This window comes from Amia ocellicauda, chromosome 23, assembly GCF_036373705.1.
Source record: "Amia ocellicauda isolate fAmiCal2 chromosome 23, fAmiCal2.hap1, whole genome shotgun sequence".
In the NCBI taxonomy this organism is placed as follows: Eukaryota; Metazoa; Chordata; class Actinopteri; order Amiiformes; family Amiidae; genus Amia; species Amia ocellicauda.
Genome location: NC_089872.1, coordinates 19,306,238 through 19,324,012, shown reverse-complemented (window position 1 = coordinate 19,324,012; position 17,775 = coordinate 19,306,238). Strand labels below are relative to the sequence as shown.

The 17,775-nt window shown below is 41.6% G+C and overlaps 1 protein-coding gene across 3 annotated transcripts in view; it reads left to right on the top strand.

The window, feature by feature from the left end:
- Window positions 1–17,775, top strand: part of qkib (QKI, KH domain containing, RNA binding b) — a 118,214-nt gene that overhangs the window by 40,363 nt on the left and 60,076 nt on the right. For all 3 annotated transcript variants that reach the window (XR_010805404.1, XM_066697373.1, XM_066697374.1), the window contains exon 3: window positions 10,322–10,438. Coding sequence is in view for 2 of the 3 variants with exons in the window: in XM_066697373.1 (XP_066553470.1) it covers window positions 10,322–10,438 (117 nt within the window). In the remaining variant the exon portion in view is untranslated. The remainder of the gene's footprint in view (window positions 1–10,321; window positions 10,439–17,775) is intronic.

The following is a 17,775-nucleotide window of genomic DNA, read 5'->3' as shown; positions in this document are numbered from 1 at the left end:
ATTCACAAAGCTCACCAAGGTATAGTGCAGTATTTATTCATGTCAGTCAGATGCGGTTTTATGTTACAGGGAGTACTTCCAGTACGGTGGAGACTTACAGAACATCCTAAAACACAGAAGAGAAAATTACTCTTGTACAGAAAATATCGAAAGCAACCTGTCAGAGCAGCTCTCTCTCTTCTTAGAGAGGGAATATGCATGTTAAAATAATACATTTCCAATATGTGTTGTGCTTTTAATAGCGTCCTTTTGAAAATCATCATAACAGGAGGTGTACAATTTTTCCAGTCGGCTGAGAAATGTACAAGTCTGCTCCACGCTGAAGTCCAAATGAACACGCCACTCTGCAGCCCCCGATTCGCCACGCCACCGCGAGGGTCTGCGCTCCGGCTCCGGGGTTAATGAATGTTGTGATTTCTTTCCTCTGGCCTTCGCGCAGTCTGTTTGAAATGATTTCCTCTCCAAGTGTTGTGACATTGTTTTAATTGAATGAAGCTGCAGAACTGGCATGATAAATCAACAGAGAATGAATTTGTAATGAAATGCAAACGATATTAACTTAGAAATTGGTTGCAGTAGACAAAGCAGCTGGCTGTGATTAATTTTTTTTTCATTTCCCTGTGTAATCAGCATAAGAGAAGAATGACCTTGGTTCGATATGGGGAAAGCATGATAGTCACGCTTTCTCTGAGTGCTGTTTTTGGATAAAATGGGAGGGCAGCTTCCCATTGTGCGGATACAATAGCAAATAGATATATTTCATCATATCAAAACTGCAAAAGGGAAATAAAATGGTGAACATCACATGTGAAATGGAACCTGGGGATTGTTCGTTTACTAATGAAGGTTAATAATCTTTAGTAATGACAGTTTGTGGGCTAGAGCAACAGTGGAGTGCTTTAATGCTGTGATGTACTCACTAGATTAAAACTACTGCTTCAGTCAATCGCTGAATCTCACAGCAGATCTTATTCATGAGGGAGCTGAGAAACTAATACAGACGTTCCTGACTTATGCATGGGGTCCCTTCAACATCTCCATACATAAGCGTTTTTCGCATAAGTCAGAAACACACTATTGCATATTTACCATAAAGTTTGCGTAACTCAGAAATTTTCGTAATGCGGCGTAATTGGAAAATGTTTACATAGTCGAATTTGGGTCAGGTGTTACGTAACCCAGGGAGTTAAAAAAACGTAATAATGAAAAAAATACAACTGAAAATAAAATTATCAAAAAGGAAAAGGAAGGTTACTATAGTACAGAGATCACTTCTGTTTAATGTTGGGGGGGGGAAATCCTTTACATACATAATCTCGCCAAATTTAAATGTCTTTAAATTCAGGACCCGATTCTAAATATGTTTTTTCTCATTACATGTGTTAGCTGGAATTTGTTCTCATATCCCAGCCTTTTGTCTTCCCTGCTAATGAAAACCAAAGGCATCCTGGAAAGGAATTAGAACTGTGCGATATTAAAACCCATGAAATAATTAATTTGCCTATTACCAGCTCTTGCTCATTTATCTTCATAATAAGATCATTCTGAGTAATTTAAAGTCCACCGTGCTCACATTTTAAACAACCGTAATTAGATTTTCTGTATGTTTTATTGTAGTTGATGGAAAATATACTTAAGATCTATTGTGCAGATTGGATAAATAGTATGATTACTTTTCAGCCTGATATTAGGAATTGCGTGGTGTGCAAATTGTTTATACATCCTCTATTGATTTTCAAGACGCTTTAGAGAACTGAAGGAGTCCGTTTCCTGTGAGCATACATTCCAGCAGATTCACTTTCAGCCTGTGTTCCTGTCTATTCAGTTTCTCTTTAGTTCTGTCAGCAATACCCAAATATACGAGGGAAGGAGGATTGCGATTTGGAGATTTGAGTGAAATGATGAGCCAGAAAGAGAAACCGAAAAGCTTGAAAGCTAAGATTACTCCAGAGTAGCCCCTGTGTCATCCAGGCTGGTGTGGATGTCTTTAATGCATGTGTGCCTTTTAATTTGCGTCTCTTTCCATCTTACAAATACCAGCACTGGGCAGTAAAAGTCATTATGAGAGACTGATCACACTTTTTGAAAGACTTGTACCTTCACACTGTTCTGGAGTAGAAGAATGATTTTGCATGTCATTGTAGTTACTTAAGACTCTGTTTTATAGGGATCACGGCTCAGTCTCGATGAGGTCATTGTTCTGGGACTATGAACAGTTGTGTAAAACCCAATTTTAAAGACCTAGAAGAGGGACGTAGTGTCATCTCAGCGCAGTTCTAGTGTAGTGTAACTTTATTTAACCTATATTTATGTACAAAATCCTAAACCCCCAGACAAAGCAGGCGTATTTACAATTCTCTGGTTGTGTCTTTCCGTGGCCGTGTCATCTTCCAGCCAACACTCAGCAAGATGTGACATGTGAACAGCATTGTAGTCTTTCAGAGAGATTGGACGGGAGCTGGAGGAGGATTCTGTATTTTGTTTTAATAATATATGATTCAATTATGAGTATAGCCAAGAGTCTACGGCCTCCAGATTTATAGATATATCTCTTCAAAGACCTGATATTAGAAATGTATTTCAAAATGAGCCGGACAAAGTAGAGGTGTTTGAGTAAATTATACATACTTCTCAAAAGTGCCTGAGAAGAATTTGTAAAAGTAAAGCAAGAGTACTTTTATTTTTCATTACTCCGCATCAGTGACTGCATTACAATCTCACTCCATATTACACACATTGAATGAGAATGCTCTTGTGAAACCATCTAATTTGGAATAAGGAACAGGTCTCCCGCAGTCTGGTAATGCATACAGTCTTGTCTCTTGTGTGTGTGCGCTTGTATGTGTGAATGAGTTTGGCTGTGTGTGCTGATTTGTGTGTGTGTGTGTGTGTGTGTGTCTGAGTTTGTGCGTGTCTCTCTATGTCTGTCAGTTTGTCTGTGAGTTTAAGTGTGTCTCTGTGTGTCTATTAGTTTGTGTCTCTCTGTGTGTCAGAGTTTGTGTGTGTGTGTGTGTCTATGAGTTTGTGTGTGTCTGTTCATGCCTTTGAGTTTGTGTGTGTGTGTGTGTGTGTGTGTCTGTGTCTGTGTCTATGTGTGCGTTGTGTGACTTTGTGTCTGTTCTTATGCCTTTTAGTTGCGGCTGCAGCCAATGGCGTTGTCAACAGGCAGAGGAATGTTGACAGGCCGGCGCAGACAGGACACATGAGGCGCGCACACACACACTCACAGATAGGAATAAATGAGATCAGGGCTAAATATACTGTGTGAGGTTTATACTGTCTGAGCAACTGCTTAAGCCTGCTGTTTGATGGGGGCGGAGGGGATGGCCTTTAAAAGGAAGAGAATGCATTGTGACCCTGAATAAAAAAAACAGCTGGTAGGCTTATCATTTTGCCCCTTGACAGATAAGGTCAAACGTTAGAAGGACAGGGGCTGGGATCCAAAGGACAATGCATGTTCCTGGCCTCGCCACGGCCGTACGCAACAGTAACCTGTCACTGAAATCAGGAGCGCTACAAAACGCACAAAACGAGAGGAGTGCCCATATAATCCGGTCCTGTCGAAACTGCCAACTATTCCTCAACTAAAAGACTTCCTAGAAGAGAGACACATTGCCACTGCGTCTCTGTACACTGTTTCTAAGAAGCCTCATTGAAGAAGAGAATAGTAAGCACTCACACGCACACACACACACACACCAAAAGTTGTCGAGTTTGGAAGAATCCCGATTAAATTCCGCAACGCCGCTGAACTGTGGACAGAGAGAGACACGAGCCGGGGATGTGATTTGCCAGCAGGAAAGTGTGCGACTCTGTGCTTTGCCAGAAAGTGTCGGAAGCTTCCTTTTCTATTTCCTGTTTGATTTGCCGAAGAGTTCCACAGGTTTTCGAATAACAGATTGTTCCATTCACATTTTTATGTCCCTATATTTGTATCTGGCCTTATCTGAACTCTGACAGACTCGTGGCTGCCTGTCTGGATAGTGCGTTTGCAGAGGGAACCTAATTTGCTAACATAAACAGGTTTTCAGGGATTGAGTCATTAGTAAACCCTAGATCAGCGTAGCTTGGGATTAAAATGCCCAAATTCCTTTATTTGTATTTTTTAGGAGGTAGCCCCACAAGTGATGTTTATTTTTGTATTTATTAAAAGTTATTTTCTTCTTAACATACTCAGCACGTCCACTCTCCCCCCCCACCTCCTGTTTCAAGTGCTTTTCCAATATTAAGGTACAAGGGTAGAACTATTTCTATTAATAATGTTCATGCAGCCAAATGCGCCCTTTTCAACCCGGCCAGGTGACAAATGATTTAGGTGGCAGCTGACAAATTACTAAAACAAGTCCTGCGTTCCTGTGTGTGAAAGGGAAACAGTCCAATCTCGGCTGAAACCCGCTCACATGATCACATGCTTTCTGGAGGGTGAAATCCTGATTACATCCAGGTTAGGCAGTTCACACTTCGATTAATTAAATACAGTGCGTCTTAAATTTCTCTCATTTGCACCGATCGCTTTCAAAGGTTTAACCTTTCATTAAGCCAATATCAAGTGTTGAAGAAAGAAAAAAAGGTCTTATTGAATATTATGTTTTAATTTAATGCAGTTTATTAAATTCTTTTTACGCTGATTCTCTTCAGTGCCGTTTGAATCATACATTCACAATAAATCATATTAATGCGGACGTCATACATGGTTATTTTCAATTTTCAATTAAGAATGGCCCTTGCAATGGTTGCTATGGAGTAATTGGCAAATATTAATCATTTATTTGAATATTTTAAGTGCAAACTCTACTGAAATGCCATCTTATCTTTAATATAGCTGTGTGTGAATTAGCTGTGTGTCTGTGTGCGATCTGGTCTAACGTATTTTTTTTTTTTTACAATTTATTAAACCGGATTCTACAACTACAACTTGTTGCTCGTTAAACAATAAAAAATAAATAGTCTTAAAAGTCTTGCTTTCAGTGAAATGTTAATATTAAGGCCCTCAGTGTTTTATTTTATTTTTTAAAGAGACTTTCATTTGAAGTATCAAAGTATTTCCACAACACTTGTAGTCTTAATCTCAAGCGCTGCCTTTGAAGCCTGGCTACATTACAATGGGCTTTGAAGAGTAAACCCACAGCAGAGGTATGTAATAAAGTCAACTCCGAAATCCAACAAGCTGCTGAAACATCCCTCAATGAGAGCAGTGATGTCTTCTGGCAGCGATGGTTTTGATCTGTAAATAAAAAAGGGTCTTCTCCTCTCTTCGAGTGACCCGAGTGCCTCTCGATTCCTCGGTGGATTCCCAGTTATCACAGCCGGCGTGGAAGCGCGCCGGTCTGCCCGGGGAATCCGCATCTCGCATTCAGCCCATGATCGGTGGGTCATCTCTGATTTGATGGTGGAGGCGGTGGTGTTCAGAAGCACCGACGTCTGGCTCGGTGCGTCAGTTGTAGATGGGTTTCCCCTCGAAAACAGGATTGAACCCGACCTCGGTTGACCTGGGATGCCATGGTCTTTGTGTCACGGCATTCCCTTCGGTCAGTTTGCAGGTTGTTTCGGCACCTGCTCAATAAGGAGATTAGGAGGCCCTTTAAACTCTACTTGAAATCAAACCGTTTCCCAGGAAAAGTTGGTGGCGTCTTGTTTTGTCTTCTGAGTGCAAGAACAATGGTTTGCGGGGAAAGTCTTGCAAGGGTTACAATGTATTTTTCAACACAATCAGTAAAATGTATTCTCAAAATGCAATAGTTTAAGTGCGGTGCAATGCTTGGCAGTTAGCTATCATTAGAACATTTCAGTTTTCTCCTTTTTTTCCCCAGAAATGTTCAACACTATTGCAGAAAGAGTTGCGCAGGGTGTCTGAACTTTCCTCGAGTCGCAGCTCCGCATGCTTAATGGCGACGAGCTCTCCTGCTGGGGGTGTACGGCGCCGGGGCTGTGAGAGTTAGGTTACCGTGGCTAAAAAATTAATTCGCTGGAGGTTTATGGGTTTTACTGCAGTGGGTTCTGTGCTATCGGTGAGGAGCAGCGGGGGGCCATGTCCTCTGTAATGAACTGAGCAGCAACTCCGCGGGGAGCCCGGGCCATGTTTGCTCAGCCTGCCTCCCGTCCGCACAGGGTCTCTGTGCTGGAATGGGCAGTTTTTTTCACCCCCCAAACTCTAGACCCACTTAATCCATCAAAATAAAACTGTGTAAACGGACGATGTAGGTTTATACTCTACTATCCTGAAGCTCCACTAAAACATAAAGCGACTGACCACCCCTTTGTACATTGTCACCGATGGTCTGCAAACAGCTGACTTCAACAGTCCTGTTTTGTTTTCATCACATTCAGTGTTGAAATCTTCAGGAATGCGTTCCCCTCCCTGCAGGGAAAAGTAACATCGCGAGGCCCAGGATTCTTTCACAACGGGAGACGTTTGTGAAGAAAGCACATCAAAACCCTCTTTAAATTCCACAATTTACCAGTGGTTTACCATTTATTCTATTTTAATGCACAAGGAACATGTTGGCCCCCATTTTAACAACTGGCAGACATAAGCTGAAACCTTCAATTCTCTTATCATTGACGTCTAAGAGCAGGAGCCAGCAACATTGCAATGTAAACCTTTCAGCACATTTAATGTTTATGTCGGTTCCTTTAAAACAGTTCAGCATCCCGGAAATAACGCACCTAACAAATCTTACATTCTCCACTGAACAACAAAACAAACGCACAAAAACAAACAATGGCCATAAAATCTCAGGCAACCCTTCTCTGTGGCACAGTTACTCTGGCTCTGCGCTGGGGAGGGCACGAAGTCTTTGTATTGCAGTAAGACACGAAACCGTGCAGTATTAAAAATCGCTTTATGAAGAAGGTAACTTAAACCATATTACAGCATCGTATACCAATGTATCCAGTGTTATTCCACAGGGACGAATTCCACTCTTTATGAGCACAGTTTCATCTCAGTTATCTGTGGCGTGTGTTGTTTTGGTGTTTCCTGGTGAAACAGGTTATAATCTGCGTGGTTTTTAGTTTTTTGACCGTTTGCCAGGACTGGACAAGGTTTTTATATATATTAAATTGTATAGATATATGCATACTGAATTCCTGATGTCAACGCACACATTCGCACTGACAGCTCCCCCGAATCAATGCGATCTATACAATGAAGTTAAAACAACAGGGACCGGTTAGGACAAACAGTGGTGCGAGCAATTCTCATTAATGGGCCGTTAACCCGAAGTGGCTGGAGAAAATAAGCAAATAAATATGAAACCGATTTAACAACGTATTTCCAATATTTACATTAACCGAACTCAATTTAAACACCAACTTTTAATCAGCCCATTATTATTTATTTATTTTTGATTAGCCGAGGAGATATTGAATTTCATTACTGTTCTTGTAGCTTCTAAAGCAAAGAGCATTTAGTTTAATGAAATAAAGCTTAATTGCTATAGATTTAGACGGGGGGAAGAAACGAGACGTGATAAAAGAAGCTAATCATACTCCTTTTCAGAAGCAATTAGGAATTTAATGTTTAATTTGGGCAAGTTCCATCTCATGGCAGATTGTAAGAGTAGATGTATTTATGCCTCACAAAGGGAAAACTTTGTATTCTTTCCACTCAACATACAGAAGCTAGTAAGTGATTGCTATCAGGACTATTATAATTAGTGTGCTCTCGACTGGTATGTGCATGAGGATTTTCTGCCTATGGAGAATTAAATTACACATACTGTATATCTCCGTCGAAATAAAAGATGGTGAACCATACAATGTTCTGCTAATGATAATAAATTACATTCGGATTCCTTAAAGGTTATAGTTTGTGTGCCATTTTTGTTTCTGGGGAGTTTCTCAAAGGTAAACACTGTTTGTAGATGCAAACAAACTTCAGATTGTGCAAGGCTTTCCCCAGAGAAATTCTGTGGTGAAATAAAAGGATACGTGATTTAAATTAGCAGTCTAACAGAACCAAATAAACATTGACTGTAATTCTCCACAGACCTCTGTGTTCCCATTAAAGATCATTACAGCTGTGCTTTGCAAAATCTTTACAGATGAGTGAAGATTTCATTTTTTCATGTGTTTTGCCTAGATGATACTGAAATTTAATTTGTATTTCTCATGGAGAATATAAATACATGGTATATATATATAAATTGTTTATTTGCAAAGTAAAATGCACTTGAATTTAAGATCATTACAGATGTAAACAATACAAAAGCTGATCTCCACACATTGTTTTTCCAGGAATATAAAATACTATTTAAAATTCTCTTAAAGGTTGATGGATGTAAGGAAACAAATTGTTTGAATTTAAAAGGTTAAGACAACATCAAGCAGGTGCTTTTCAGTCGGAAAATTGCGGTAAACGCCGAAATCTTCTGTCTACGCTGTTACATGCTGAACACGGTGAGAACAAGAAATGCCATCAATCTGAAGTGGTTGTCCTTTTGTTCAAAGCGAAGCTCGGCGTTTCCATTTCAAACGGCTGACAGTCGTAGTTAACAACAGGGACCCCTTATCTTTCCATCAGGGTTCAATTTGTTTTTCCATGTACCTTTTATTATCGACAAGGAGGGGAGGCCTTGTTCTCTTGACTGACAGTTGTCAGATACGCCAATTTTCTCTAAAAAGGCCCTGATTTGTGGTCAATATTCGAGCGATTGACAGGCCTTATCTCGTCCCCTTCACCCTGGGACGGATCCGAGGCTCTCTTTGATACAGCTCCCCATTCGAAGCTGTTTAAAAGCATTGTCAGGGAGGCTCATGATTAAGGATTGAGATTAAGTCGAGGTTAGAGGTCAAATTAAGTGTTTTCATTTACTGCCTCTCGCTCGGCGGTGGCAAGTATTTGAATCTCCCCTTGGGGAAATTTATGAAAATGCTTAACCGAATATTGTACGCTGTTTGAGTATTAAAAGCAACAAGGATCTATCCTTTCTTGGCTTAATTGGATTTTGCTTCACATCTTAAAGCAGCTCTGTTGAATTAATATTTAGCTTTAAAAAAAAAAAAAAAAGCCTTTTATTTTTTCCCCACTTTTGAACAGATGCAGACTTAATTTGTATGTGTAAGCACTTAGTTTATTAACACCAGAAAGTTCCCTGTATATCTGTCTGTATTTTAGTGTCATTCATCAGTGCTTCCTCATTTATAGACCATTTTCAAACTAGTGAAACCCACTTAATGAATCTTGCTAGATTTTTGTATGTATCACTGTTCACACTGCCAAAAGTCAATATTATTCACTCTGAGTAATGTAAATATTCTCCCTTTGAGGCCCGAAGCCCTGATGGACTCTGCTTTGTAAATTGGGTGGAATTGTGTACAAGGATATATATTAATATATTGACACACTGGACGGGCTGTCTCGGAAGCTTGTCCAGATCACGTTGTAGCCGCAAAATCTTGAACAATCGCGGTTTTATTAGACATTAAAAAACAAATGACTCTTTCCTGCCGCTGCTGACAAGACAATCGCTGTGTATAAAGTATTAGCATCCTCAATCTATCATATAATGTGTTACTTTTTATGAGAGCACTTATTAAAAACAAAATCTAGCATTGCTACTCGTTTTAGGATACAAGTTTCACAACACTGAGGCACTGCAACGCGTCTACTGCAATGCGGATCATTTTTACTGTGTGTATATCCATAATCACCTGTTTTATTCTTTTCCAGGATACATTTTTAACTATTAAGATGGTAATTGAGACTCTGGGTAATGATTGTAGCTAATCCCTCCGGCAAGATGCATCATTAAAAGTTGCCCAGTGTAAATAATTATGAGCACGAGGGATCAGCATTAATGTGATTGATTATGTGTACTAGGATCCTGAAGACCTGGGATCTTCAAAGCTTTCAGGGGACCTCGAGGTGCATCTGACAGGAAGTAGAGCTCGAACCCCCATCCTGAGTTTGATCGGTAGCTTTAAACAGTCAATGATGGTACATAATTCCACTACTTAGAGATGTCAAAGGGTCTAATAAAGTAATTCAGCTGGAATAAGAAAACAGGAAGCATGGTGGCTCCAGACAGGAAGTGGGACTGACTGAGAGACTTCTGGGAACAGGAGGCTGTGACCTAAATCGTTATATCAAAACCATATGGAAAAGAACAAGAAACAACTAAAAATACATATTTAGATCTCAACAGTGTTCTGGTTACCTAAAGAAATTGATCTGAGCTTCTGTATAGACTTTATTGGCCACCTCTTCTCTTTCTTGAATGCCAATAAAAACACCACTAGATAACGTGTATGATGTGCCTTGTTGCTGCATCAACCCTCTAACTGACCATCTTTATAATTGTATTGTCCTTCTGCGCAGTTCAATTTCGTTGGAAGGATCCTGGGACCCAGAGGATTAACAGCAAAACAGCTAGAAGCCGAGACGGGATGCAAGATCATGGTCCGGGGAAAGGGCTCAATGAGGGACAAAAAAAAGGTAAGACGTTTGCTCAGCCAGTGGGATGTGTTCAGTTGAGTTCAGAATCTCGGCCAAGGATCTCGTGGAGTGAGAAGAGTCTATTGTGTGCGATTAGAAGAAATGAGCAGTGTTTATTTTCATCAGGAAACAGGAAATTGATAAATGTGTGAATGCCTTCTTATAGGTTTCATTTATTGTGAGTTTCTGGTTGTTTGTATCTTTGACTTGCGATGAAAGGATAGATTGTGGATTCGCTTTCTGTGTTTACAAGAGGGCTCCGGTGCATTTGCATATTCACTTAACGTCGTCTCGGGCTCAGCGGTGCGTCTGCAGATTTCGACTGAGCAAATGCACATTGTGATGCATGTTTTCGAAGCTGATAATTTCACCGAAAGGCCACTGGTTAAGCTATCCCGATGGCGTTGAAATCAAGTTGATTTAAATGTGTGCGAACTCCCCGTCACGTCTGTGCTGCCTGTGCCGTGGCGCTGGCCCAAGGACAGAGAAACTAAAGATGCATTATATCTTGGAATGCCACGTTAATGGTCCCTAAGGCGGTCTGATGTCGAAGAAGATTAAATGTATTCAAATTAAATTGAGCAAGATTAGATTGAATATACTGAGCAAATTGATGCCACTCTCTTTCTCTCCTGCCTCTGCTGTGGAATAACAGAGCAGCGCCTTCATGAAATCCGGCGCGGAGGGGCTGTGTGACCTCAGAGGACCGTTCCCCCGTTCCTGACTGCTGCTCGAAAGTTGTTTCAGACGAGACATGAAACTTTCATGAAAGTACGTCTGTCTGATACGGAGACAGAGAACTGGGGCAGCGATGTTTCACGGAGTTCACATTTCTTGAGCTGCTTCTTTTTAAAATTTAATGGCCAGGGTCGAAATGTAAAAGCGACACATTTTAATGTTACTTTAAAAGTACATGTCTCTCTGTTATAGATATAACCTCAATCTGGGCACATTTTCATGGGAAGACTTGGCTTGAGATATCTGATGGATGTTGGGTTATAGGAGGTCAAAAAACAGATCAGTCTCTGGTGTAAAGGGCATCTGATTTATTTTATATGAATGTGTAAGAGAATAGGGTCAACAGTTTACCTAATGCCAAACACACAGCCTGGTGTCGTGCCGGTGTTACCTGTCTTGTGTGCGAGCCGAGTGTTTGACGGTGTAATTTCCCAGCGTTTGAGCAAGACTGGGACCCTCGTATTGAGCTGGGCACCACTGACTTGTCTTTTGTGGGTCAGTACATTTTTTCTCCTCCAGATCAGTCCTCTCCAAGCTATAGACCCTAGTGCGCAAGCCACAGACTTCGCATTTACACGACTTTCCCATCTGACATCTAAGCCGGACGCGCTTGAATCAGTCGAACGAGGGGCGTTGGCTGGGATTGTTGAACCCATCGTTCCAGGGTTTGAGCATGATCCGTGTGCCATACGTGTGCTGAGCTCGTTTTCCCCACACATGGCGTCAGAGCGCTGCCCTTGTAGAGCTGTCTGCCTTACTTAATGATTCACTTGTAAAATGCTGTATTATAATTCAGAGCATTACATTTGTGTCCATTATTTAAATTAAAATAGATTTTTGCAGGGGAAGGAGGTGTGTGTGGAAAGCATAATGCGCCCACTTGGCATTCGCTCTGAGTGTTGGTCCGGTGCCAGCTGCCCCGCTGATCCAGCGCACTGTCACTTTCCGAAGAGGCGTGCGGTCTCGTCCTGTGGACCCAGGGCTCCGGGCCTGTTTCCCGGCGGCACCGGACCCGCGGTCTGCATGGCACGGCTCAGGCCTGCTGGAGTGCCGAGGCGGGAGGGCTTTTGTTAAAGGAACATGAAAATATTTATATTTGGAGGAGGAGGCAAAACCTTTCATCTCATTCAACAAGCATTCATAAATAGCTGCAAAAAGTAGTAACAGGTGTTCAAACATTGTCTTTGGCAGGAGGTCTGAGGGGCAGGACCCCAACCAGGGATTTGGATTGTGTTTGTATCAAACCTGCAGTTTCTTTCAGTTGGGTGGGGGGGCAACAACTTGAAACATGTTGACTTTGGTTACATTAGCCAAGTAAAAATGTGTTTATTTTAATAGTCTGTCGGGAACACGAATAATCAGCCCATCCAGGATATACACTTCTTACAACAATGAAACGTATTATTTTTAATATCAAATCATTTGGGTTCCCTGGATTGGTTTGTTTTTTCCTTACATCTGTTTTCTTTCTCATTCAGAGTCTAACTCAGGTCTCTGTCTCTATAAATACTATTCGTCGCCTAAAGAGACACAGAAATTACTATTCTCTGGAGAACAGCGATCCGGCAGCCTCCAGGCTGTCAGGCAGCAGGAACTGTGATGAAAACCCCGGCAAAGCAGACAAATTAAATGTAAAGCTCGAATCCTTATTACACTTTTTTTTTCCAGCCTCCTGATAGAAAACTAAGCCTTGGAAAGCAATCTTCGGAGGTTAGATGCAGTTTTACAAAATGATAGTCTGTGATAAAGCTTTCAAACTGTATTATATGAGTGTGTGTGTGTGTATGTACACACGTTGTTGTTGCTGTTGTTGTTATGGTTGAATGCCTCATAAAGCACATCTGGCCGGGTCATGCATTGTGTGAAAATGCATTGTCTCGACTTTTTTAGGCTACAGCCATAAAATAATTAGGTGCTTTGTAGAATTTAATATGGATCTGCACTGTGGCACTGCCTCTGTGGGGCCGTCTGACTTTGCGTTTGTGGTGGGCTGTGTTCTAGGGTCGCTGGAGGCTAATTTAACAGTCTGGTAGCACTTTGAGGCACTAATGTGTGTTATTCCAGGCACACGGTTATCTAACAGTTGATTAAAGTAGAGGCTGAAGCCTGTTCGATGTGTTCAGAATCGGAAACAATGCACATACACACAGAGACATGCACACTTGCAGACAGACACACACAACCTGACGGGGCCTGTGCCATTAGTGCAGTCAGTGGCCGTGTCTCCTTCAGTTGACTCAGCCTGTCATAATACTAGTCCCAGGGTGGCAGGGGGCTCTGTCACAATGGCTTGTGCAGCTGCTGGAAATAAACAATTTACAGAGAAGGCCCCTCTGCAAAGTTTAGCCTGCTGTCAGCCTTGTCAAAACAGAGACAATTAACAAACCATCAAACAAATACATTTCAAAAACAAACACACACACAAACATGATGTGTCTGTAAGTATGTTGGCAACAAGAGCGTACTTTGTGTATTTCTGTGACAATGACTGGGGGTGTGTGTAACATATTTGTATTGTGTGTGAGTATATATTTAGTTTTAAAACCAGGCATATAAGTCTACCATCTATTTAGTCAGTGAATAAGCGGTGTCACATGATTTTGGCATGATAGGTGTAGGGTAACTGCAAATGCCCTCGGAATAATAAACCAGGGATTTGACTGTACTCTGAAGTCATTCAGGCCAAGTTAAGGCCGTTAAAATTTATGGGACGCATTGAATGCAGAACTCTCCCAATGGCTAAATGACCTCCGAATAAATGCACTGCTCTCTAACTCAGTGGCGGCTATAAAGAAAAGGCCAGGGAGTGACATTTATGTATTGGCCCTAACGAATCTACTCTCTCCAGCCCAAATATGACCTTTCTTCTTGAAACGGCAGCTCGTAGAAATTGTTATCTGGCTTCAGATTTATATTGCTTGCTGTCTCCGTTTTTTAATTGGAAGAGAAATGGCAAAAAACAACATCACTAAGTTGTTTGGAAAGTCACCTTGCTTCATGGTTCTGTGTGTTTGACAAGATTCATCCCCTTTTTTTAATAATAAAAATAAAACTCCTTCCTGGTCATCTATGAATGAATGAATGAATTAATTAATTAATCAATTAATTCATGAGCACCCGGAAGAGCTCTCAGTTCTAGGTCAACACAGTTCATCATGAGGAGAAACTTTATTCTCCAATAGCAGGCCATGAACTTGCATTGTTGTGTGTAATTTGAGATGACAGTGTGGTTTCTGGATTGACAAAAAGAGGAAGCCAGTCCTCATTCAGACGGTGTAGTGGAGTTGTGCAGACTTGAGTACATCATCACAGAGGGCTTTCGTTGACATTGGGTGTGTTCCTCCCTTGGGCATGTCCAGCGTTGTTTTGATGAAGAATTGCAGTTTTGAAGCTGATTGTGTGACCTTGGCTTCACAGATGGATCATATTTGTATCATTGTATTCGATGTATCGGCATTGTGGGACAGTAAGGCTCTCGGGCAGCAAGCAGAGTGTGTCTGCAATGTGACGATACATACGAGTGACTGAGTGGATAGACATTCATACAGACATGCAAACAAACAAACGCAAATTTATGTTACTGAGGCTTCCTTGCTCGTATATATGTACACATAATTGCAACGGGAATAGTCTGAGCGCAGTCTTTGAAGATATGGGGGGAAAAAAAGAAAGCGAGGATCTGTTTCGCTTAGTGAAACTTCATTCAACATCCCACGTCATTCTCCTTCTCTCCGTTAAACCTGACCAGTCTGACAGCAACATGCATTATGAAACGGCGTTGTGAAAAGGAACTCTACCCAGTTATTTTAATTAATTCCGCATCCGTGACCGCTATTAATAAAAGAAGAAGCAAGGGAAAAAATAAACAGGAGGGCCCGGGCTGACAGCCAAGCAGCGGCTGAAGCTCGTCGCGCCGCTGTGTCGGACGCGGAGGCCCCCTCTATCCGGCGTGGCGATGCCGGCTCGTTCTCTAATTCACTTAGGCAGCATAATGCACGAGGCCCTCTCCACAATTCCACAGGGCGATGTAACGCACGGGCCGGCGCGAGCAATTCTGCTGGGTATACACACATCCGAGCCAGTCTCGTTTGGCAGTAACGGGTACAAACAACTCCTCTCTCCCGCTGAGCATTGGAAATCGGTGCTTCCTCCTATTTCAGGGAGAAATTAAGCGCCGGACACACCAACACGAGGGGAGAGGGTAATCTGCGGCAAATTGGCGGTTTCTAATAGACTGAATAGCTGTGATTTTCACCTGTTATAAAAAAATGTAAATGTTTAAAAAATAAATGTACGGATGCATGCGCACACATACCAGATGTCTGTGCTTCACATTAAAGTCCCTCTATTCCAGCACAGCTTCCTAGAAAGTCGAGCGCTGGTACGGATCACATTGTTTCATTATATAATAGCTCTCAGGTGATCCTGTTGGGTTTCAAAATGCTTTCTGTATGAATATTTGTTAGAAAACTGTTCCCTGGAAAAATAAATCCTGTGTGTGGCCCCGCTATGGTCTGGTCAGTTAAATATAGTCTTGAAATTAGCTTTTTAACATTTACTTTGAGATCAGTATCCATACAGACAGACAGATTAAAGTTATTAAAGCTCCACATACAGTCTGTAACTTCTCCTAAACAATCCACAAACACACCCACACACACAACAACTTAACCTTTTTGTATATCGCTCAGTGTACCATGAATAATTTAAGCATGAGAGACAAAAAAGAGATTAAAGCGCATTACTTTTGACCCCCCCCCCTGGAAAAGCGAGACGCACAACACCAAATTGGAAAATTATAAAACTCAAGATGATTATTCAAGCTAGGCTAGTTGTACATGAATAATAAATAAAAAGTGTGTGTTCCCAAATCAATTACGGGTCCCAAACATGAAGCAATATTTGTTTGTTTTTAATTGAAAAAGCATTGATTGTTTTGTTAATTAAATCCCGTGCGAGATTGGTTGACTTGTGTATGTTTACTACAATAAAATTACCATTATTAATTATTAACCCCTCCCTGGGAATGTGTGTGTGCTACTCAGATCGAGATTCAAATGGATCTCTGGTATTGGCGGGAAGCAATTTTGGTATTGATTACAAAGTGCCACAGTTATTTGGGCCGGATAGATCGACTGTATCCGTTTCTAAGTGCGTCAGCAGTGGTCAATTACAAGCGCGTAAAGCAAGGTGGTAAATTGTGAAGATGGCGAGGTCTCAGCCCAGTGCCCCGCGCTGTGCCATTCGCTGCGGAGTATAAGCCAAGCAGAACCTCTGAATCAAGTGACTTCAAATGTCTTAAGCTTTGCTGATGCAACCAGTAACAAACTCCTACTCCCGGATTATAAAACAACCAGCGCAGTGATTCATGCACACACCGTGTCATGTAGAGAGCCCGAATCCCAGCTTGTCACAGCCCATGATGTTGCTTTTGCAAAAGTGCTGGGAACCGCAGAGCATTAACAGGCAACATGCACCATTATTTATTTATTTTGTTTCCCCTTTTAAATGTAATTATTCAGGTAGGCACTGGAATTTGTCCACAGTATAATGCTACACTATAAGCACACACACACACACACACACACACACACACACACACTTGATCACATTTCAGAAACATTATGTGTGTGTGTGTGTATATATATATATATATATATATATATATATATATATATATATATATATATAATGTGTGTGTGTGTGTGTGTGTTTGCTTTTGCTTTTGTGTCCTTTTGTATTGTGTGTAGAAATGATCTTATTCAGGTAGGCGCACACACACATTTCAGAAACATTATGTATATTCATGTAGCCTATGTTTGTTCTGTTTTTTGGCAGGTTTTAATGTATGTACTTTCCCTTAATGTAATTATTTTTATGATCACATTATTGGAAGGGGACTTAACCAAAAAGAAAGAAAGAGAAGGAACCGAAAAGAAAACCTCGCCAGAGAGCAAAGCCACACAGACGTGGTGGAGAACGCTGGCATATAGTGTCTGCCTCCCCGCTTGACATAATCATTTTCTGACAATAGCTGTCAGGGAAATTCTAGTCGCTCAGATGCTTACTTTTGCAGTTATTATAACTGTCAGAATCAGTTCACAAAAATCCATTTTCGGGCGCACGAGCCATCACAGCACATTGATTTCAGCTTACCCTCCTCCTCGGCACCGGGGCGGGGGGAGGGGTGCGTGTGTGTGTGTGTGGGGGGGCTTGGCGGGTCGGGCCTGGTACACTGGTTGTCACAGACGGGTCCAGCTGCTCTCCCATGTACCGAGGAGACACGCGGCTGGTGCCGTTCACATGCCGTTACTGTCAAATCCTGTAGCCACAGTTACCGGGCATCCGGAAGAGGATTCGCGGAATTGCTTAAAAATCGAGTTTCCCGCTGGCCGAGCGATCAGACTGTTTGTGTTTGTGATTTGAATTGGAGAGAAGACAGTCTGCAAAGGGTGGGGGGTGAAATTAGCTGATATAAATAATGGTGAAATTGAACTAAAGTTATGAGGTGTTTTTGGGGTGCAGCATGCGGTACAAATGTCAGGGAGAAAGTATATAAAGTGTGTCTGCCTGGGATGTGCCTCATATTGCACATTTCT